General features: G+C 40.8%; 1 protein-coding gene across 3 annotated transcripts in view; it reads right to left on the reverse strand.

Moving 5' to 3' along the window:
• The window catches only part of Gigyf2 (GRB10 interacting GYF protein 2), a 150,445-nt gene that overhangs the window by 115,019 nt on the left and 10,458 nt on the right, over positions 1-24,968 (reverse strand). For all 3 annotated transcript variants that reach the window (XM_070014782.1, XM_070014763.1, XM_070014773.1), the window contains one exon: positions 5,119-5,201. In XM_070014782.1, the coding sequence (XP_069870883.1) occupies positions 5,119-5,159 (41 nt within the window). In that variant the 5' untranslated portion in view covers positions 5,160-5,201. The remainder of the gene's footprint in view (positions 1-5,118; positions 5,202-24,968) is intronic.

Below are 24,968 nucleotides of genomic sequence, written 5' to 3' on the forward strand. Positions count from 1 at the left end.
TCAAATCCAGCTGACTCTTCACACAGTGACAGGTCCATCAAGCCCCAAATGTCCCAAATCTTGTTCTCATCAGTCTATTCATTCCAAACTCTACTGCTTTTATTTCCAGAGGGAAGGACACTACCATCTATCAACCACTAAATTAAAGAGTCTGGGATTCGGCCTTCACTTCTCCCGTTCCCATTCCCATTTTACTGAATCCCAAATCTCAAGCCATCTCCTTATCTAGTGACCTAATTGTTGCTATGCTTTTATTTCTGTAACAGTATCCTCGATGATATAACTAGTCTTAGTCTATCTTCACATTACAACAAATTACTTATTTAAAATGCAAACCTGAAAACTCTAATCCTTCCCCAACACACCATGACCAAATAAAACTCGAAGATTCTTCACATAAAGGCCAGCCCCCAAACATATTTCTCCCACACTTCATATTACAGTAAAGGCAAACATCTGAGTCCTTTTACATCTGCAGCTTCTTGATAATACGTCTTTAAACATGCCCTTTTTGCTGTAGAAACATTTTCCAAACTTTCTTTTCAACAATGCAGAGGACAGATGCTAGGGAGAAGAAAGCTTAAATGGGAAGAACAGAGAAGTGGAAGGAGCATGCAAGACAGAGTGAGACTGGGATCTAAATATTGATACAGAATGTAGCAAGCATTTGGTAAAATGTTTTTCTGAACCAGTCTTAATATGCTCTTCTAAAACATACTCTTTACTGCCTCTTTAAGCTTACTACCCTCTCACCTCTTTTGTAAACTAAGAATTATAATGTGTTCTATGCTCCAAAACTTCTCCATTTTCTCCACAAAAATCCCAGACAGTAAGCTAGCAATCTCAGGTTTACATGATCTTATCCCCAACACACTCTCCCAAAGGCCTTCATTCAACAAAATTTAGTGTGTCTACTTCTGACTAAAGCACTAAAATAAACCACCAACTTACTAAATGGGGAAATACTATGTTTTCGTTTTTTTACAGTGTAGCTTTCCTAAAGTAAACACATATACAAATGAGATAAACCACAAAAAGGTGACCATTTTAACAGAGGTATAAACTAAGTGCTCTGGGGAAAATAGAGTTAAGTCCCTCTTTTTGACAAGAAAAGATCTGGGAAGAATTCCTGAAGACCATGGATATGTGATACAAGAAACCACCTCAAAGAAGCATCCTTTGTAGCCAGGTCACTATAATAATGCTCCCTACAATTAAGTCTTTGTCTAGGCCAGACATCGTGGTATATGTCTGTAATCTCAGCATTCAGAGGCTGAGGCTGGAGCAGCGAGTTTTAGGCCAGCCTAAGCTACACAGCACCACCATATCTCAAAAGTCCTCATCGAGACTAAAATTGAGGCTTCTGATTCTCAAAAAAAAGCCAGTATTGGGGCTGGGAAGGTGGCTCAGTGGTAGAGCGCTTACCTTGCACGCATGAGGCCCTGGGTTCGATTCCTCAGCACCACATAAGCAAAAAGAAAAAAGCCAGAAGTGGCGCTGTGGCTCAAGTGGTAGAGCGCTGGCCTTGAGCTGAAGAGCTGAGAGACAGCACCCAGGCCCAGAGTTCAGGCCCACAACTAGACCCAAAAAAAACAAACAAACAACAACAACAACAACAAAACGTATTAAACAAGAGCCATTGTTGGTTTCTTGTATGCCTTGAAGTACACATTTGCAAAGAAACAAGATGAAGGATAAAAACCAAAACCCTAGCAAAGGCTCTTGGGATATAGTATTAAGGATAATTTGGATGTTTTTTCTTCTGTACTACTGTAATTTCCTCCCCGATTATCAGAATGGGTAGATTTGTTACTGTAAATAACAATGTAAGATCCATAAGCACATACAAAAAAAAAAGTTCCATTAATAAGCACTTAAGTGTTTCATCAAACATAAAGTAAATACACAGGATGGAAATCAGGTTCATACAATCTTTTTGGTGGCCAGTCTGCACATTATCTTCCAAAAACCGTAAAATGGAAGTTTTGATTTAACAATTCTACCTCCAAGAAATTTTTTTCAAGGAAAGGACCCAAATACAAACAAACCATTCAGAGTCGTATATATACATATCACTTACAATAGCAAAACATTAAAAACAAGTTTACTTTCCAACAATTCACTTATTCATTTAATAAACATTTATTGAGTGCCTAACTATGTGCCAGGCACTGGAGATACAGTAACGAACAAGCTATACAAAAATCCAGTCCAGATACCTGCCCTCATTGGAGCTCACAGTCTAGTGGGAGTAGAGGATGAGCTATCAATAATAAAGAAAATATGTGCACAGGGTATTTGGCATGTAACATTTTCTACAGACCACTGAAGGAGTTATGAGAGATAGGGAGTAAGAGGGACACAGGACAAGTTGTACAGATGGTCAGGAAGTTCTATGGTAATAGCACTTAAGAAAGGCTGTAAAAAGTGACTAATTCATACCTAGGAGTGATTTACTTCTCCATTAAATCTATCACATCCTTTTAAGTTGTTTTGATGGTTCTGTAAAAATTTCTTTATCCAAATATAATCTGTAGCCTAGTAATTTTATCGATTGTCAGGTCTAAACCTACAGGTGTGTTCTAGCCCCACCACAAGTTTCAGTGTTTTCCCATCTTCACAACTGCCCCCACATACAAATAAATCTCTTTATTTTATCAATCTCTCATTAAACATATTTTACATTGTTCATTACAAAAATGATGACCTTCCTGGAAAGAAGATCACTACATGTTTCTGTATCATTCAGAGATACACATTCAATTCAATGCAATCATTGAAATCCTTGATACTTCCCTCAGATCCATAATGAACGATTACATGTAGAAAAACATGGCAATAGTCCCTATCATACTGTGCTTTCTAGCTCAGGGTCAACGCTTTAAGAGCTTCAAGGAATTTTGATACATGATACCAATAAAGCAGTGCCCACTTATACCTTCATTCCTCAGTTTATTAGCAATTTCTGTGACTTAGGGTAAACTTGCAGGGTAACAGAGGTAAAACCAGGTAACACTACTGGCTTTAGGAAGGGATCAGTTACTGCCCACTGCTAAAACTATCTCAATTCAAATTTTGCCTAAAACACTAGGCTGATCAAACAAAATACCATCAAACAAAACTTCAGAGAACCAATGAAAATGAGGGTGTGTAAGAGACTACTGACAGATGGTTCAAAGACACAGAAATGCCTAGAAATGATTTGCTGTTTAGGAATGCATGCTGTAGGGCAGGAGCCAGCCAAATTATTCTGTTTAGGGTCAGAGAAATTACTTAAGCCCTGAGAAGCTAGTGTAACTACTAGACCTGTCAAAGTAGCATAAAAGTAACCAGGTAAGATACAAACAAATGGGAATGGCTGCCTTCCATTAACACTTCACAAAATTTTACAAAAGCTTTACTTACAGTCCCATGGACTGCAGTTTGGCAACCTATGATGTAAAACATCAAGCTAAATGTCAAATAACAAGTATTACCAATTTGTTTTGTTTTTCTTAATTTCTGGTGTTGCTATTTTTACCTATTGACAAGACACTTTAATAGATTTTTACTATGTATTTGTAAAGAAAAAGACATAAGGTTTATAAATGAATACAAGAATTATAAATTCAAGTAACAGCAGAAGAGCTGCACATGAAGTGCTTTGCAAAGTGAACTACATGAATTTAAATCCACCTGGTAAAATAAGTAAGGCGTGAATGAAGATTCAACTATTAAAAAAGCTCATTAAAATATTTTTATAATAATGAAAAACTGACAACAATCTCTACGTACTATATCTGGAGGACTAGTTAAATAAATGATAGTACATCCATACAATGAAACTATTTAACAGAACAGAAATATTTATTGATTTTTAAAAATGATGGCTTTGATTTAGATTTTTTTTTAAGTTACAAAATTGAGTTACAGTATGATCCCATTTCTGTGAAAATAAGTGTACATATATATACAAGTAGATACATAGAACCACCTGGAAAGATACACCAAAATATTTACAGAGATTACCACAGATGGTGAAATTTTGGCTATACCTTCTCTATTACTTATAATTTTTGATTTTTGTAAATATTAATTTGGTAGTAAAATGCTCTCTAAAATAGAAAGTACTAATACAAGTGCAGCATCACTTGGGTCAGTATTTTTTAAAATAAACTCAAACTACAGAAGTTGCATCAACCCTCAAATAGTAATTTCTCCTCAGTCTCTAAATGTTAGCTAGAAAGGTTAGGGAAATCTAGGAAATACATAAAAAAGGAAATGTATATCACTGGGTAAGTTTGCATAAGAATCCTCAAATCAGGAACTACTACAGAAAGTCTTATCAAATTGCCTTCACACCTCAATAATCATGAATGTTTAAGGCACTAATCCAGCTCATCAACTATAAATACTGTCTCTGACATTACCCAAGGGGTTGTTCGAAGTATGAATGGAAAAAGTAACTATCATTATTCACGCCACTGAAGAGAGGATCTTCAATCATCAACTTTTGGGGAAAAGGAAGAAGAGGGGGGGAAAGTCACACTACAATGTGATGGATCTCAAAATTCCATGAGAATTCCATATTCGGGTCCAAACAATCTGTAAGAGACTCAAAGGTCAATTAATTGTTATTATGGCAAGTGCTAACTCAATTCTAGCTGGGCTACTGCTAACAGCCAGTATAATTCTGGACCACCTGTCTAGCCCACCAATAAAATAAAATTTAAATAACACTTCAATTAAAACTATTTTTTCAAACAAGTCTATGAATAGCAATTACAAAACAGAATTGTAGCAGAAAACATGGATATTAAAATGTTACAATTTTATTTATATAAACTTATATTTACCTAGACAAAGACTTAAAACATAAACAATGTTCTAGGATGGTGGATTATGGTGAGTTTTAATTCCATTACCAACACATAACCAGACCAAGAAAAAAAAAATCAATAAAATAATAGAATATAGTCATTTACCAAATATAATTTTATTACTGACCTAGCCATGTTATTTTGAACTAGGCACATAAAGCAAAATTTCAAAAACATGTACATTTATAGACTACCCAGTACCCGTATTATTAACTTACTACATACTGCATTATCAAATAGGATGAGACTTAAAACTCACCATTCAGGCCCAAAGTTCAGTGTCTGAGTTTCTGCTGCCATTCTTCTCCGTATTTTTACAAAGAATTCTATATGTGAAGAAACCTGTTGAAGAGAAAAATAGCTCCATACAATTAGTCAAGATGAAGTGCAAATTTCAAGCCAGAATGTACAACAGAGTATGTTGTTAGTGCTTTATTTTCTCTCAACTGAAATCCTAAGAATGAGATTTATTTATTTTTTTTTTGGGGGTCCGGTAGTGGGGCCTGAACTCTGGGCCTGGGCGCTGTCCCTCAGCTCTTCAGCTCAAGGCTAGCACTCTACCACTTGAGCCACAGCGCCATTTCCGGCTTTTTTCTTTTTGCTTATGTGGTGCTGAGGAATAGAACCCAGGGCCTCAGGCATGCAAGGCAAGCGCTCTACCACTGAGCCACCTTCCTAGCCCCAAGAACGAGATTTTTTAAATTCCTATTTATAGCAATACAGCAAGCAAAGTGAAATTAAATCTACCCTACTCTCCAAACTAATCATTTTCTCTTATTTATCTGAGGCAACAAGATACAGAGTCAGGGTCTGGGAAGGTGGCTCAGTGGTAAAGTGCTTGCCTTGCAAGCATGAGGCCCTGGGTTCAATTCCCCAGCACTACATAAGCAGAAAAAAGCCAGAAATAGCCCTGTGGCTCAAATGGTAGAGTGCTCGCCTTGAGCTGAAGAATTAAGGAACATATCCAGGCTCAGAGTTCAGGCCTCACGACCAAAATATATATATATAAGATATAGAGTCAACTAGTGAAGCAAGCAGAAGCAGACAAATTAAAGATTTTTCTCTATTAGCTTTAGAGCAATAGACACGAATAAAACACATTTACGTTTCTCTTACTGACTTGGAATAGCCCATGTTACCCTGAGAGACAAGGATTCTTGGCATCTAACTGGAGATTCTCCAGTATCCACCTCCCCTCTGAAATTATAGGCATGCACCGTTTTATTAGTAAGGACCTCCTCACATATCTCAACAGCATCTGCTCGACCTCTTCCTCACTTCCTGGTTAGCAATTTGTACACTGGAGATGCTTTAAAAAATTACCTTGGGTCAAGTTAAAATGATAAAGCCAATGCATTTCAAAAGTAACATTTCAGAAGTAACAATAAACCAGGTATAGTGGCATGTACCTGCCTAGTATATACAATGCTCTTTAAAAAGGAAAGAGCTAACCAATAGTAGTAGCTCACACCTGTAGTTCTATTTATTCAGGAGAATGAGATCTGAAGATAAAGATTCAAAGCCAGCCCAGGCCAGCAAATCCATGAGACTGGTATGTCCAATTAATCACCAAAAATTCCAAAGTGATTCCTTAAGTAGATGGCTTAAGTGGCTTAATTAGAAAGCCAGTTAAGCAAAAAAGCTAAACTCACAGGAGAGAAACAGAGACAGAGAGAGAGAGAGAGAGAGAGAGAGAGACAGACAGACAGACAGACAGACAGACAGACAGACAGACAGACAGACAGACAGACAGACAGACAGACAGACGGCTTAAGTGATAGAATGCTAGCCTTGAGCACAAAAGCCCAGGACCAGAGTTAGCCCCAGGATACACACACACAGCCACACACACACAGCCACACACACACAGCCACACACACACACACACACACACACACACACACACACACACACACACACACACACACACACACGGCTTAAGTGGTAGAACGCTAGCCTTGAACACAAAAGCCCAGGCCTAGCGCGTGCGCGCGCACACGCGCACACGCGCACACACGCACACACACACACACACACACGCACACGGCTTAAGTGGTAGAACGCTAGCCTTGAACACAAAAGCCCAGGCCTAGCGCGCGCGCACACGCACACGCACGCGCACGCACACACACACACACACACACACACACACACACACACACACGGCTTAAGTGGTAGAACGCTAGCCTTGAACACAAAAGCCCAGGCCTAGAGTTAGCCCCAGGACACAGACACACACAGACACAGACAGACACAGACACACACAAACACACACACAGACACACACACATATACACACACCAAGAAGGTCTCTGAATTCATGCCACAGTACCAAAAGGGGGGAGGGGAGAAAGGGAAGGAGGGAGTGGAAGAAATAGAAAATCAAGGTATATTAGTCTCCATAATCAACTATTTGATTATCTGTCCTCTTACTGGAAGATAATTTCTGGCCTTCTGTTAGTGGACTCCAGGGAGTTTTCTACACTTCCATCAGACCTCCTCCCTGCACAGAGCTGGGGTGAGACCCTGGACTCAAGCTGAGAGACACTTAGTGTCCTCTTCACTTCTAAGCAACTGATTTTTTTTTTAAAGAGACCAATTTTCTTTTTTATATTTTAATTTTTCTGGTTAGACTGTATCTTAAATAAATGTCATGTTACAATTGCCACTGTTGGGGTATAGCTGGCTAACTTGTCTGCACATGGGCAATTTTGGTTCTAACTACTGCCTAAATACCTTCAAAAATTATCAGAAGAGGGGCTGGGAAGGTGGCTCAGTGGTAGAGCGCTTGCCTTGCATGCATGAGGCCCTGGGTTCGATTCCTCAGCACCACATAAGAAAAAGAAAAAAGCCAGAAGTGGCGCTGTAGCTCAAGTGGTAGAGCGCTAGCCTTGATCTGAAGAGCTGAGGGACAGCGCCCAAGCCCAGAGTTCAGGCCCTACGACCGGACCCCCCCCCCCAAAAAAAAATCAGAAGATTCTGCATTAAAACTTAGAAGCAAAGAAAGGGGTGACACTGTCCAAAAAGAATTGTACTCACTATCTGACTTATAAAATAGTAACCCCTCTCTATACAACACCTTAATAATAACAATAAGATTCTTTTTTTGGGGGGGAGGGATCAGTTGTAGGGCTTGAACTCTGGGCCTGGGTGCTGCCTCTGCACTCTTCAGCTCAAGGCAAGCGCTCTCGCTTGAGCCACAGCGCCACTTCCGGTTTTCAAGTGGTTTATTGGAGGTAAGAGTCTCACGGACTTTCCAGCCCGGGCTGGCTTTGAACCGCAATCCTCAGATCTCAGCCTCCTGAGTAGCTAGGATTACAGGCAAGAGCCACCGGCGTCCAGCTAAGATTCTATTTTTTAAAAAGAAAATTTATTATATAACACAAAGGAAGAAAAACAGCAATGGGATATAAGTGACATAGCTATTCATTAATGGCAGAATAATCCCAAATGCTAAAAAAAAGGGGGGGGGGAGAAAGAGGGAAGGAGAGTGAGAAAGAGGAGAGGAAAGAAGAAAGGGAAGGCGAGGGAAAGAAAAAGATTAAAAACACAGGAAGAGAGAGGAGGGAAGATGGTGAGGGAGGGCACAATGAAGATCATTAAGTTACCACTCCTATATGACACTGCACAATCCTAACAGTCACATGCAGCCCATTGAAATATTCAAAGGGGTTAAAAAATTACCAGGCTTAGTAGCAGCTCGAACCTCCACTAGTTCAAGAGGCTGAACAGAATAGAACTTCAGGAGTTCAGCGCAAGCTGAACAAGTTATAGAGACTAAGTCTTTTAAGAAAGAATATAATGAAGAGGTTAAAATTAAACCATTTAGGGCCGGAAAGGTGGCTCAGTTGTAGAGTGCTTGCCTTGCATGCCTGAGGCCCTGGGTTTGAGTACTAAGCACCACCTAAACAGGAAAAGCCGGACGTGGCGCTGTAGCTCAAATGGTAGAATGCTAGCCTTAAGCTGAAGAGTTGAGGGACAGTGCCCAGACCCAGAGTTTAGGCCCCACGACAAAAAAAATAAATAAATAAACCATTTATACATACACACATATGTATGTGTATATATATATATATATATATATATATATATATATATATATATATATATATTGCTGTTAAGGCTTTCACAAGTAAGCTGGGCACTAGTGGCTCGTGCCTATAATATCCTAGGTACTCAGGAGGCTGAGATGTCAGAGCAGTTTATTGGAGCTTCAAATTGCAATCCTCAGATCTCAGCCTCCTGAGTAGCTAGGATTAGAGGCATGAACCACCAGGACTCAGCTTGAACTATCTTTTCTAAGGTATAGTAAGTTGTTGAAATGTAGCCAAATGTTTTCAGTTCAAACCCCAAATGCCTGTGATCTTTAGAAAATGGTTATCAATTTATAAAACTACTCAAGATTTAAACCAGACTCTAAACTGTGTGCTGCCTTTATAGCCTGCCTTCTCTTGAAACTAGTTCCTCCTTTTCTTTCACTTCTAGCACTATCCTGGTATTGTTTCATTTTTTTCTTTATTTCTCTTCTTTCTTGCCTCACAGCACCCATGATACATTATATTATAAATTCTGTTCTATTTTTCAACATTTTATAACTATAGTAGTGCTCTTTACTAATCTTATGGGGAAAACTCTACCCTCTAAATTGTAGAGTAGCCACTAGACACTATATTGAAAATGAGAATGAGGGAAGGGGTAACATGTTCAAAAAGAAATGTACTCATGCCAGGTGCTGGTGACTCACACCTGAAATCCTAGCTACTCAGGAGGCTGAGATCTGAGATATGAGGCAGCCCAAGCAGGAAAGTTCAAGAGAGTCTTAGCTCCAATTAACCAGAAGTGATACTGTTGCTCAAAGTAGAGCACTAGCCTTGAGCAAAAGAGCTCAGGGATAGCGTCCAGGCTGAGTTCAAGCTCCACAACCAACAATAACAACCAAAAACGTACTCATTACCTGACTTCTGTACTGTAAGCTCTCTGTACATCACCTTTATCATAACAATAAAAAAAAATGGTGGAGGAGCTGGGAAGGAGACTCAGTGGTAGAGTGCTTGCCTTGCATGCACGAGGCCCTGAGTTCAATTCCTCAGCACCACATAAGCAAAAAGAAAAAAGCCGGAAGTGGCACTGTGGCTCAAGTGGTAGAGCGCTAGCCTTGAGCTGAAGAGCTGAGGGACAGCGCCCAGGCCCAGAGTTCAGGCCCCACCACTGGACCCAAAAAAAAAAAAAAAAAAAAAATGGTGGAGTGGCAGAAAGGGCATTTTAGAAATGGGAAAATATCATTAAGAGCAATGAAAAATTCTCCCACAAATTTCTAAAATGGCCCACTGAACGGAAAGGGAGTAGTAAGTATTGAAGGAAACATTTTTCACCATTATATCAGTCAACCAGGTTCAAAAGGCCAGCGTCATCTAAAACTCCTTCCTTCTGTTTCTATCCTTCGTCTAGTCATTTTTCCTAAGATCCAGTTAAATCCCAAGATTCTTCTTGCATACTTCATTATAATTGTAGCTCTTTCATCTCTTGTTTACTAGGAGTGATGGGTGGGGTGGTACATGCCTATAATGCCACCACTGAGGAAAATACTGAATTTGAGGTCAGCTTGTGTTACATAGCCAGTTAAGGCCAGTTTGTTTGGTCTAGATAGTGAAACCCTTTGTGGGGAGGAGGAGGAATCAAACCTAATTTGTTTCCCTGACTCAGCCTCAAGATCAACTTCATTCTCTATTCTTTTTTTTCTTTTTTCTTTTTTTTTGTTGGTCATGGGGCCTGAACTCTGGGGCTGGGCACTGTCCTCATCTCTTCAGCTCAAGGCTAGTGCACTACCACTTGAACCACAGCGCCACTTCGGCATTTTCTGCTTATGTAGTACTGCGGAATTGAAACCAGGGCCTCATGCATGCAAGGCAAGCACTCTACCACTGAGCCACTTTCCCAGGCCCCTTTGTTTTGGTTTAAAAAAAAGTACAAGACCAGGACTCAAACTCCATACCTGACGCTTTCACTCTACAAACTGAGCCATGTGTGCAGCCCCAACTTCTTTCTCTAAAATACCAGTCTGGTCACAGCCTATCTCTAAAAACATATTATGCACAGTCAAGACTCTTGAGTATGTCAGATTCCCATCACTCACAATCTATGCCTCCCAACTCAATCTACTGTTTTTTACCTCCCAACTCAACACCAACGAGAGCTTTCTATTTCATCCATTGCATTTAACTTGTTTTTGTTGATGCTTACAATATTCCTTTATCACAGAAGCCAACCTCTGGAATGGTCTGTGCAACACCAAGGACCCATTAACTTAGTCCAAAAATACTTATTTCCCACTTGGGCCATACCTCCACTTCCAGCTTTTGCTGGTTAATTGAACATAAGACTCACAAACTTTTCTGCCTGGGCTGCCTCTGAACCTCAGTCCTCAGATCTCAGCCTCCTGAGTAGCTAGGATTACAGACTTGAGCCACTGGTACCCACCTTTGTAAGTAATTATCACAATTAACATATTTAGGAAAGCTACAAAAAAGAATGTCAATTTATTTTCTAAAATATTTAGAAAAATTTATTTCCATAATTATCATGTAAATTACTTTTAAGAAAAAGATGGCAAGGGCTGGGAAGGTGGCTTGCCTTGCATGCATGAGGCCCTGGGTTCTATTCCTCAGCACCATATAAGCAGAAAAAGCCCAAAGTGGGGCTGTGGCTCAAGTAGTAGAGTGCTAGCCTTGAGCTGAAGAGCTCAGGGACAGCGCCCAGCCCCAGAGTTCAGGCCCCATTGACCAACAACAACAACAACAAAAAAAAAAGGCAAAAATTCAGAAAATGAATCATGAAAGTTCAGTTGAATATTTATGTTTTTCCATGCTAAATAATACATTTACGAGGGGCTGGGAAGGCGGCTCAGTTGTAGAGTGCTTGCCTTGCATGCCTGAGGCCCTGGGTTCGATTCCTCAGCACCACATAAGCAAAAAGAAAAAAGCCAGAAGTGGCGCTGTGGCTCAAGTGGTAGAGCGCTAGCCTTGAGCTGAAGAGCTTAGAGACAGCGCCCAGGCCCCGAGTTCAAGACCCACAACCGGCAACAAAAAAAAAAATAATAATAATAATAATACATTTACATTTAAATAGCTGGTTTCATGGACATTTATAAATTCAGGCACTACCCCTGGTCAGTTGTGTATGGTAGAATAAAAAGTTTTCTGCAGTGTAATTATAGCACACTATCAACTTATTTGTCTTAAGGTACATAGTAAATGTATAGTCACAGGCTACTGTTTTGTAACATTTTTAAAAGAACTGAATTTTTCTAATGATCTGTAAAATTATGTTACCTTCTACAAATAGGCATTCAGAATAAAACTTTTTAAAAGAGAAAAAATTAGGGGAGAAGAGTTGTGGCTTAAGTGGTAGAGTTACTAAGCAATTGTGAAGTCTGGATTTCAAATCCCGTTACAATAAAAAAAAAATTAATGCTGTTAAAAGCCAACTACAGGTGGCTCACACCAATAATTCTAGCTATTCAAGAGACTGAGAGCTGAGGACTGCTGTTTGAAGCTATCCCATTCAAAGACTCATCTCCAATTAACAAGCAAAAAGTTGGAAACGGAGGCATGGCTCCAGTGGTAGAGCTCCAATTCCAACAAAAATACTAGTGAAACCAGGTGCCAGTGGCTCACAACTGTAATCCTAGCTACCTAGGAGGCTGAAATCTGGGGATCATAGTTCAAAGCCAGCCCAGGCAGGAAAGTCTGAGAGACTCACATCTCTAATTAGACAACAGAAAACCACAAGTGGGGCAGTGGCTCAAGTAGTAGAGTGCTCACCTTGAGCTGAAGAGCTCAGGGACAGCCCAGAGTTCAAGCCCCACCAACAACAACCAAAAAAAAAAAAAAAATCTCAGAGAGCAAGGCACAGAGTTCAAGATGCAGAACTAGCACACACACAAATACGTATGTGCACATATGCACTCATATTCACATGCACAACAACATGAAAGTGTTAAAGATCAAGCTAATTTGCAAGATCTCCAATACTCAAGGGCTATGGAACATCTTTATTTTCTTTATACTTTTTTAAAATTTACAACTAAGGATATTTATTTTGGAGAAGAGAAAAGGAACATGCTCCCAACTGACTTATTTACAAAACTACAAAAGGTTCAAAGCTGTCATTATTACTATCAGGTACCTCAAGGAACGGAGGACTTGGCCCTACATTTTCTATAATACACTTCACGTACAGAAATATCTAAGATTAGGCATTCTAAAGAAAATCCTATACTAAAATATTTTGTTTCAATATAAAAATCTGATAAATGCTAGTAACATTATCTGGCAATAGCTAATCCTATTATCTGTTAAGGCATCTAGCCAGACCCATTAAGAACAAGGAATATGAGCTGGGAAGGTAGCTCAGTGGTAGAATGCTTGCCTTGCATGCATGAGGGCCTGGGTTTGATTCCTCAGCACCATATAAACAGAAAAAGCTGGAAGTGGCACTGTGGCTCAAGTGGCAGAGAGGTAACCTTGAGCTGAAGAGCTGAGGGACAGTGCCCAGGCCTAGAGTTCAAGCCTCACAACCAACAACAACAACAAAAAAAAAAACAAGAAATACAAATGACAACCCCTAATTAAGATGCAAGTCTAGTAAAAATAACTGAGTAAAAAAGGAATTACAAAGCCGGACACTGGTGGCTCACGCCTGTAATCCTAGCTACTCAAGAGGCTGAGATCTGAGGATCACAGTTCAAAGCCAGCCTGGGCAGGAAAGTCCGTGAAACTCTTATCTCCAATAAAAACCACTAGAAAACCAGAAATGGCACTGTGGCTCAAACGGTAGAGCGCTCGCCCTGAGCTGAAGAGCATCCAAGCCCAGAATTCAAGCCCCATGACCAACCAAAAAAAAATTAAAAATTAAAAATTAAAATTTTATAAGAACTATATTGTGTTCAAAGCAAATTACAGAATATAGAGAGTATGACTATATCTAATACATATTAAAACACATTGTATATATAAATAGATCTCTAAAATAATAATCTTTATTTCTGAATAGAACCATGAGCAAAAGACCTCATGACCTGAGTTCAAGCCCCACAACCAACAAGAACAAGAACAACAAGAAATTTAGGCCAGGTGCTGGTGGCTCATACCTGAAATCATAGCTATTCAGGTGCCTGTAATTCTACCTACTCAGGAGGTTGAGATCTGAGGATCACCTGTCAAACACAGCACGGGCAGTTAAGTCCATGAGACTCTTATCACCAATTAACCAACAGAAAACTGGAAGTGGCACTGGCACAAGTAGCAGAGCACTAGCCTAGCCTTGAGCTGAAGAGCTCTGGGACGGTGTCCAGGCCCAGAGTTCAAGTCCCATGACTGACAAAAAAAAAAAAAAAAAAAGAATTTTAGCACAAAAGGGTGAAATTAAATACAAAAAAGAATTCTGTACTTTATTTTAGATGAAAATACCCCAGCCAGGTGCTGGTGATTCATAACTGGTTGTAATCTAAGGATCACAGTGTGAAGCCAGCCAGGGCAGGGAAATCCATGAGACTCATCTCCAATTAACCATCAAAAAACCGAGAAAGTGAAGCTGTGGCTCCACTTGATCAAAAAAGCTCAAGGACAGTACTCAGACCCTGAGGTCAAGCCCCAGGACTGGTACAAAGAAAACCCTGCAAGTGGAGGAATGGCTCGAGTACTACAGCACCATTCCTAAGCAGAAAAACCAAGTGACACCCATACCCACAAATCCCAAGTACCAACCAGATATGGTGCTATACACCTGTAATCCCAACACTTGGGAGGCTAAGGAAGAAGAAGAAGAGTTTCAAGAAAATCTGGGCTACATTAAAAAAGAGAAAGAGAGAGAGAGAGAGAGAGAGAGAGAGAGAGAAGATGGAAATGTGGCTTAGTGGTAGAGTGCTTGCCTAGCATGCATGAAGCCCTGGGTTTGATTCCCCAGTACCACATAAACAGAAAAAGCGGTAGTGCTGCCGGGTGCTGGTGGCTCACGCCTGTAATCCTAGCTACTCAGGAGGCTGAAATCTGAGGATCACAGTTCAAAGCCAGCCGGGGCAGGAAAGACTGGGAGACTCCTATCTCCAATAAACCACCAGAAAACCGGAAATGGCACTGTAGCTCAAGTGGTAGAGCGCTCGCCTTGAGCTGAAGAGCTGAAGGACAGTGCCCAGGCCCAGAGTTCAAGCCCCACAACCGACAAAAAAAAAAAAAAAAAAAAAGCAGTAGCGCTAGCCTTGAGCAAAAGCAACTCAGGGACAGTGCCCAGGCCCTGAGTTCAAGCCCCAAGAGTGGCAGAGAAAGGGGGGGGGGAGGGAGAGGAGGGGGGAAGGGAGAGAGAAAAACAAGCAAACAAAATAAGCTGTAGGTACACATCTATAATCCCAACTGCTCTAGAGGAGGCAGGAAGATACCAAGTTTGAGGCCAACCTGAGCAAAGGTAACAGTGAGAATGTTTAAAAAAAAGCGGGGGCGGGGGGGGCTGGGAAGATGGCTCAGTGTCAGAGCGCTTGCCTTGCAATGCATGAGGCCCTGGGTTCGATTCCCCAGCACCACATAAGCAGAAAGAAAAAGAAAGCCGTAAGTGGCGCTGTGGCTCAAGTTGTAGAGCGCTAGTCTTGAGCTGAAGAGCTGAGGGACAGCACCCAGGCCCAGAGTTCAGGCCCCACAACCAGACCCAAAAAAAAAAGGGGGGGGCTGGAAAGGTGGCTCAGTGGTAGTGCACTTGCCTTGCATGCATGAAACCCTGGGTTCGACTCCTCAGCACCACATAAGCAAAAAGAAAAAAGCCGGAAGTGGCACTGTGGCTCAAGTGGTAGAGTGCTAGCCTTGAGCTGAAGAGCTGAGGGACAGCGCCCAGGCCCAGAGTTCAGGCCCCACAACCGGACCCAAAAAATAAAATAAAATAAAATAAAATAAAATAAAAAGTGCGAGCTAGGCACCAGTGGCTCAAACCTATAATCCCAGCTACTAAAGAGACTGAGATCTAAGGATTCTGAAGTCAGTCTGTTAGACTCTTGTCTCTAATTAGCCACCCAAGAGCTGGAGCTATGGATCAAGTGGTAGAACACTAACCTTGAGCACAAAGCTCAGGAACAGCACCTAAGCCCCAAATTCAAGCCCTAGGACAAATAACAAAGAGGGGGGAAAAAAAGTGTGAAAGGAGAGTCGCTGAATTGTAGTTCAACTGACCTAGCAAATTTGAAGCCCTAGGTTCAATCCTGTTACTGGGAAGAAAAAGAAAAAAAAAAAAAAAGTAGGAGAGAATACTAGAGGCCAAGATAAAGAGACAATTTAGCAAAAATATGATGTTACTAAAGTCTGAGAAATCAGAAAAGATGAAGTTTAAGAGAACAAATGGGAAAATAAGAGAACAAATGGGAAAAGAAAAAGAAACATTTACTCCTATCTACTGTGATAAGTAGACCTAAATGACAATGTTTTCTTGGGTTTTTTTTTTTGTTTTTTTGTTTTTTGTTTTGTCAGTTGTGGGCCTGAACTCTGGGCTTGGGCGCTGTCCCTCAGCTCTTCAGCTCAAGGCTAGTGCTCTACCACTTGAGCCACAGCACCACTTCCAGCTTTTTCTGCTTATGTGGTGCTGAAGAATCGAACCCAGGGCCTCATGCATGCAAGGTAAGCACTCTACCATTGAGCCACCCTCCCAGCCTAGAGACTATTATCTGTGATTAACCACCAGAAATCTGGAAGTAAGGGTGTGGCTCAAAGTGGCAGAGAGCTAGCTTTGATCAAAAAGAGCTTAGGGGTTTTGGGGGTATTTTGGGGTCCGGTCGTGGGTCCTGAACTCTGGGCCTGGGCGCTGTCCCTCAGCTCTTCAGCTCAAGGCTAGCACTCTACCCCTTGAGCCACAGCGCCACTTCCGGCTTTTTTCTTTTTGCTCATGTGGTGCTGAGGAATCGAACCCAGGGCCTCAGGTATGCAAGGCAAGCACTCTACTACTGAGCCACCTTCCCAGCCCCGCAAAAAGAGCTTAGGGATAGTGCCCAGGCCCTGAGTTCAATCCCCATGATTGACAAAATAAATAAATAAATTTTACTTAAAATAATGGTTAATTTATTTTTTAATACAAAGAGAATGAAACTTTCCATTTCTTCTACTTTTACTTTTTTTATTTTTGGCCAGTCTTGGAGCTTGAACTGAACTTCTTTTGCTCAAGGCTAGCGCTCTACCACTTGAGCCACAGTACCACTTCCAGCTTTATTTGTTTACGTGGTACTGGGGAATGGAACCCAGTGCTTCATGCATGCTAGGCAAGTACTCTTCCACTAAGTCACATTCCCACCCCAGTTTCCTCTATTATTAACCACACTACATCCCTCAAAAGTAAGAGATCAAATTTGTACAACACTATTGACTGAAGTTCTGAGTTTATTCAGATTTCACCAGTTCTAACAAAGTCCCCTTTCTATTCCAGGATCCATCCAAGACACCTCATTGCATTTAGCCTATATGCAGCATTGCAGTCTTCTTTCTCCAACTTGGTAACCAAAGTATAAAAGAATGAAAGCTAATAGTCAGGGTTAAGATTTGGTGAGTAAAAGCGTGAAGTATCAATACTGACAAAAGCGTGATCTAGACACAGTGGAAAAGGAAGAACAGACAAATCTGAAATTCTAGTAAGGCCAAAAGATAGGCCTGTGATAAAATGAAACAGTTAAGGAATTTGAGGTGGAAGTAAAAGTCAAGAAACCAGGAGCCTAGGACACTGAAGTCATACTTTAGAATAATGGCAGGAAAGAGTAGCTCTGAAAGAGGGGCTGGGAATGTAGCTTAGTGGTGGAGTGTTTGCCTAGCATGCATGAAATCCTGGGTTCCATTCCTCAGTACCACATAAACAGAAAACGTGGTAAGTGACACTGTGGCTCAAGTGGAAGACTGCTAATCTTGAGCAAAAGAAGCCTAGGGACAGTGCCCAAGCTCTGAGTTCAAGCCCCAGGACTGGCAAAAAAGAAAAACAGAAAAGAAAAAAGAAAAGAATACATAAGATAGTAAATACAAAAGTGATACTACAATGTCTACATCTTATAATAAGAACAAACACTGTATTGTCACACAGCATGAACTCCATAGGAAAAAGGGTTCTGAACAAAGATGATTTATGGCTAAGATCAATATATAACCCTTAAAACCAGAAAAGTATGTGTGACACAGATATTACTAACAATATAGATACATTAAAAGTAAACCAGGCTGAATTTATCAAAGCGTACATATGCTTCAGATTTGAGGACAGATTTGCTGTATTTTATATCTTTTTTTTTTTTTTTTTTTTGGTCATTGGTCATGGGTCTTGAACTCTGGGACTGGGCACTGTCCCTCAGCTCTTCAGCTCAAGGCTAGCTCTCTACCACTTGAGCCACAGTGCCACTTCTAGTATTGTGGTGGTTTATTGGAGATAAGAGTCTCATGGACTTTCCTTCCGGGGCTGGCTTCGAACCACAACCCTCAGATCTCAGCCTCCTGAGTCACTAGGATTACAGACGTGAGCCACTGGCACCTGGCTTTTATACCTATTTTTATAAAGGTTAAATTAAAACAAATGGTATAGCTAGAAAAAAATAGTACAATTAAGAACATATCAAGATCAGGCATAGTGGCTTACCTATAATGCCAGCTACTTAGAAGGCAGAGAACTGTTTGATTGCCATTCAAGGCCAGTCCAAGCAGAAAGTGAGACTACTTCAATAAATAAGCTGGGTATATTGGTATACTGCTATAATTCCAGGTACTTGGGAGGCAGGCAAAAGACCTTGATCTGAAGGATAGCCCCAGGCAAAAATGAAAGATTCTTCCAGAAAAATAACTAAAGCAAGCAAAGTGCTAGTGGCTTACAACTTGTAATCCTAGCTACTTAGAAGGCTGAAATCTGAGGATCTCAGTTCAAAGCCAGCACCTGCAGGAAAATCCTTGAGATTCTTATCTCCAATTAACCAACAGAAAACAGGAAGTGGGGCTGTGGCTTAAAGAGCTCAGGGACAGTACCCAGTCCCCAAGTTCAAGCCCTACAACAGAACAAAAAAAAAAAAAAAAAAAGAACAAGAAAAGAATTGAAGCAAAAAAAGGGTTGAGAGAAAGCCTCAAGTGTCAGGGCCCCTTTCTAAGAAGTAGTTGTAGTATTAATAATAATAATAATACATGAGACGTGGATGAATCACAGATGTTACGTTAGGAAAAAGAAACCAGATACAAAAAGAACACACACTTAAAGATTCTGTTTACATGAAATTCCAGGAGACAAAATTTCAGGACACTGGTGGCTCACACCGAAATCCTAGCTACTCAGGAAGCTGAGATCTGAGGATCCTGCTTCAAAGTCAGCCCAGGCAGGAAAGTCTGATCTCTCCAGTTAAACAGCAAAAAGGCAGAAGTATAAGAAAAAAGGAATGTACTTATTACCTAACTTATAAAATAGTAACCACTCTGAACAACACCTTAATAACAACAATAAAATTTAAAAGCTGGAATGGACAGCCAAGTGAGAGCACAGACCTGAGTTCAAGCCTCAGAACCAGAACCAAAAATAAATTAATTAATTAAAATCTATAATCACAGAAAACAGATTAGCAGAAAGGAGGAGAAATGACTTTAAGAAAAAAGGCAACTAATGGGGGGAGTGATGAAAAGGTTATTTATCACTACACAAATATTTATCAAAACTCATCAAAATGTACGAGTATACTTAAAATGAAGGTATTTTGCTATATGTAAATTATAACTCAAAAACTTTTTTTTTAAGACTAAGCTTACTAAAAGTAAATAGAATTTCTTCTTCAAAAAAAGGTTTTAAGCCAGGGACAAGTGGCTCAGATTGTAATCCTAGATATTCAGGAAGCTGAAAACCTGAGAACTGAATCTTAAAGACAGCCAGGGCAAAAAAGTCTGAGACACCCTTTTTTTTTTTTTTTTTTTTGGTCAGTCGTGGGGCTTGAACTCTGGGCCTGGGAGCTGTCCCTCAGCTCTTCAGCTCAAGGCGAGCTCTCTACCAATTGAGCTACAGCGCCACTTTCGGTTTTCTGGTGGTTTTTATTGGAGATAGGAGTCTCACAGTCTCTCCTGCCCGGGCTGGCTTTGAACTGCGATCCTCAGATCTCAGCCTCCTGAGTAGCTAAGATAACAGGCGTGAGCCACCAGCGCCCGGCAAAGTCTGAGACACTCTCTAATTGCCAGTAAAAAAGACAGAAGTAGAGGTGTGGCTCAAGGGGAAGAGCACCAACCTTGAGTGAAAAGGTCAAGCAGGAACTCTAAGTACAAGTGCCATACAAAAAAATTAAATTCAGTTCTGCAAGGGACAAACATGACAAGGATCCAAGTTTATCAACTGTATCAATCATGTCCATAGTACAAGATCTTGATATGATGTAACAGAAATGTCCTTTGTCCCATCTAGGATCTATCCCAAAACCCACAACCCCAATCTATTGTGAGAAAAATATCAAATAAACTCTAAGAGAAAGAAAGAGGTATTCTACAAAATACTTAACCTGCAATAGCTCTTAAACTTAAGGATATCAAAACGAGGCACAGTCTCAAGCCAAAAGAAGGCAAGGATACATGACTAAATCTAATATGACATCTTGGATGGGATCTTCAAAAAGAAAAGACACAAGGTAAATCTAAGGAAATATGAGCCAGTCGTGGTGGCTCAAGCCTATAATCATAATATTCAGGAAGCTGAGGCTGAAGGATCACAAATTCAACTCCAGTCTGGACTACATAACAAGACCTTGTCTCAAAAATTTCCTCAATCAAACTACATAACAAGACCTTGTCTCAAAAATTTCCTCAATCAAACTAGACACATCTCATATGCTCAAAAACGCACATATATACACACCTATAGCAATTAAGACAGTGGAGACTGAGGGGACATATTAACCACAGCACAAGTTTGATTGAGGTGGCATAAATTACTTTTAAAAGGAATTATAGTTGATCACAACTTCCTTAAATCCTTATCTCCTAAGCACTAAAATCCTCCATGAAGGTTCTCAAGATCTATGGCAAAGTGAATACTTAGCATCTATAAGCCGCTGAGCTCAGAAGTACAAGTTGTCATGTCGAAAACGAACTTTACAACTTTGGTGTGGAGGGGGAGGATTGGGTGGGGGGGCGGGAGGAGGCTGGGAATGGATGTGAAGGGTAAACAAAGGAGGAGGCTGCAATGCTTGATAAGAAATGTATATTCATTATCTTGCCCATGTAATTGTAACCCCTCTGTACAGTATGTTCACAATAAAAAAAAAGAAAAAAAAAAAGAAATGTACTCATTACCTTGCCCATGTAATTGCAACCTCTCTGTACAGTATTTTCACAATAAAAAAGTATCTTAAAAAAAAAGCCGCTGAGCTCAATCCTCAGAACCAAAAATATTCTTAAACCTCAATGATGCGTTCATCCAATTTCAAACAATTTTTAAATCTTTTTTTTTTTTTGGGTTGGTGGTGGGGCCTGAACTCTGGGCCTGGGCGCTGTCCCTCAGCTCTTCAGCTCAAGGCTAGTGCTCTACCACTTGAGTCACAGAGCCACTTCCAGTTTTTTCTGTTTATGTGGTGCAAAGGAATCAAACCCAGGGCCTCATGCATGCAAGGCAAGCACTCTACCTTCCCAGCCCCTTTTTAAATTATTTTTAAGAACACATTCTAGGCTAGGTATGTTCAGTTGTAAACAGTTTGCCTAGCTTCCCTGAAGCCCTGGGTTCTGTTCCCAGTACCACACACACAAACGAGTATAGCATGTAAACTGTAATACTAAGAATTATTCTAGGGGTTAGAGGCATGACTCCATTGGTAGAACAATAGCCAATCAGCAAAAACATCCAAGTACTGAGTGCAAATCCTAGTCTCAGAACCAAAAAAAAAAAAAAAAAAAGAATTGCTCCACTCCTCAAAGTAGTTATTCACAAAGTATAGCCTCCAGACATCAAAACTCTTTCAGAGCATATGTGATACCCAAATGATTTTCATCATAATCCTATTCAGAAATCCCTTGCCTTTTTCATTATGATGGCTCTGACAGTGATCATATGATGGGTAAAACTGCTGGCACTTTAACATCACTTAAGTTAATGATACCACATGATATCAGTATTCTATTAGTGCTGTACTCACAAAAAGAATAAAAAGGACATTCAGAATGCCCTTGGTACCAGGCACCAGAGGTTCACACCTGCAATCCTAGCAACTCAGGAGGCTGAGATCCCAGGATCTCAGTTCAAAGCCAGACCAAGCAGGAAGTCCTTGAGACTCTTATCTCCAATTAACTACCAAAAAGAAGAAGAGCCATGGCTCAAGTGGTAGAGCACTAGCATTGAGCTAAAAAAGCTCAGGGACAGCATCCAGGCCCTGAATTCAAGCCCCAGTACCAGCACCCCTCCCCACCTCTCAAAAAAAGAATGCCTTTGGCATCTCAATAACCAGTATTAACTACACTAATCTTATTCCCTGTACATAAACATTTCCAATGGGAAGTAAAGAGGAAAATGAACTATGTAATGTGTAGGCAGGGATGGGACGGAACACTGGGGGGAAGAGAAGGGGTGACATTTTCCAAAAAAAAAAAAAAAGAAACATATTCAGTACATGACTTATGAAATGATAACCCCACAGTATACCACCTTATTAATAACAATAAAATTATATTTTAAAAAATAGTAAATGTCACTAGACACAATGTTGAAAATGAACTATACAGGCTAGGAATGTGGCTTAGCGGCAGAGTGCTTGCCTAGCATGCATAAAGCCCTCGATTCAGAGTTCAGGCCCCAAGACCGACAAAAATGGAAACAATGATACCCTCCATAGCCAATTATTTTTCAAGTGTTTGAGAAAACAAGTATTTTCATAAAAAGGTTTATATCGGGTCAAATGACAGTAAAAATGCCTGTAATCCTAGCTACTCAGGAGGCTGAGATCTCTGAAGATTGTAGTTCAAAGCCAGACCAAACAGGAAAGTCTGAGACTCTTATCTCCAATTAACTACTAAAAAAACAGGAAAAATGGAGATGTGACTTAAGTGGTAGAGTGCCAGTGTAGAATAAGAAAGCTAAGGGGACAGTGCCCATCCCTGACATCAAGCCCCAGTATACACACACACACACACACACACAGAATGAAGCAAGCCCCAACACACACACACACACACACACACACACACACACACACACACACACACACACACACACACACACACACACGTAATAAAGTTTAAAAACCTAAAAAGAGGGGCTGGGAAGGTAGCTCAGCGGTAGAGTGCATGCCTTGCAAGCATGAGGCCCTGGGTTCGAATCCTCAGCACCACATAAACAGAAAAAGCCGGAAGTGGCGCTGTGGCTCCAGTGGTAGAGCACTAGCCTTGAGCTGAAGAGCTGAGGGACAATGCCCAGACCCAGAGTTCAGGCCCCATGACCGGCAAAAAAAAAAAAAAATCTAAAAAGAGTGTCTGGGGCTAGGAAGGTGGCTCAGTGGTAGAGCACTTGCCTTGCATGCAGGAAGGTGGCTCAGTGGTAGAGCACTTGCCTTGCATGCATGAGGCCCTGGGTTCCATTCCTCAGTACCTCATAAGCAAAAGAAGAAAAAAAAAAGCCGGAAGTGGCCCTGTGGCTCAACTAGTAGAGTGCTAGTCTTGGGACAGTGCCCAGGCCCAGAGTTCAGGCCCCATGACCAACAAACAAACAAAAGAAAGAGTGTCTGTAAAAGAAAATGAAGGTCAGTGCCAGGCCCTGAATTCAAACCCCAGGATTAGGGGTACATGGGGGAGGAGGGTTACAAAACAATATTACTGTTATTTTAGTCTCTACAAAGAACTAAGAAGGAAGAATTCTAGAGTATGGCCAAGACTTCCTCCAGGACAATTTTAAATAAAGTCAGGTCTCCAAATAACTGGCCACTAAAGATGACTCTAATAAGAAAAGGTATTATTGCTATCTTCCCCATTGCTGTAGAAAATTAAGAATAAGCAAAGATAAACCACTTTCAGAAAAATTACAATGCGATAAGCACTGCTGTTTTGTATTATACTCTCAACACAAACATGTTTTCAGAGAAATCCAAGACTCTGGAAGGTTTTTATAAAAATGATACAGAACTGTTTGTGAGTTTAAGTAGCACTATCCCACAATACTGTGAAATTTGTAAAAGTTATATAATCACTTAATCTCAATAAAAATGATTTTAAAAAATGATATAGAACATGTACACACACTCTACAAACAAAATAAATAGTACTTCAAAAATATAAACTTTTGGGGCTGGGAAGGTGGCTTGGTGGTAGAATGCTTGCCTCACATGCATGAGGCCCTGGGTTTGATTCCTCAGCACCATATAAGCAGAAAAGGCCAGAAGTGGCGCTATGGCTCAAGTGATAGAGCACTACTAGCCTTGAGATGAAGAGCCAAGGGACAGCGCCTGGGCCCAGAGTTCAGGCCCCACCATCAACCAAAAAAAAAAAAAAAAAAAATATATATATATATATATATATATAGAGAGAGAGAGAGAGAGAGAGAGAGAGAGAGACATACACACACACATACACATACACACACACACATATATAAACATATATAAACACACGTGTGGGGCTGGGAAGGTGGCTCAGTAGTAGAGTGCTTGCCTTGCATGCATGAGGCCCTGGGTTCAATTCCTCAGCACCACATAAGCAAAAAGAAAAAAGCCGGAAGTGGCGCTGTGGCTCAAGTGGTAGAGCGCTAGCCTTGAGCTGAAGAGCTGAGGGACAGCACCCAGGCCCAGAGTTCAGGCCCCATGACCATACGTGTGTGAGAGAGAGAGAGAGAGAGAGAGAGAGAGAGAGAGAGAGAGAGAGAGAGAGAGAGAGAGAGAGAGAGAGAGAGAGAGAGAGAGAGAGAGTGTGTGTGTGTGTGTGTGTGTGTGTGTGTGTGTGTGTGTGTGTGTGTGTGTGTGTGTGTGTGTGTGTGTGTGTGTGTGTGTGTGTGTGTGTGTGTGTACACACGCATGCGTGTGCACTGGGTTCCAGTGGTTCACACCTGAAATCCTAGCTAATAAGAAGGCTAAGATCTGCGGATCACAGTTCAAAGCCAGACCAGGTAGCAAAGTGTGTG

Source organism: Dipodomys merriami, unplaced genomic scaffold (assembly GCF_024711535.1).
Source record: "Dipodomys merriami isolate MVZ:Mamm:240054 unplaced genomic scaffold, mDipMer1.0.p SCAF_1, whole genome shotgun sequence".
Classification (NCBI taxonomy): domain Eukaryota; kingdom Metazoa; phylum Chordata; class Mammalia; order Rodentia; family Heteromyidae; genus Dipodomys; species Dipodomys merriami.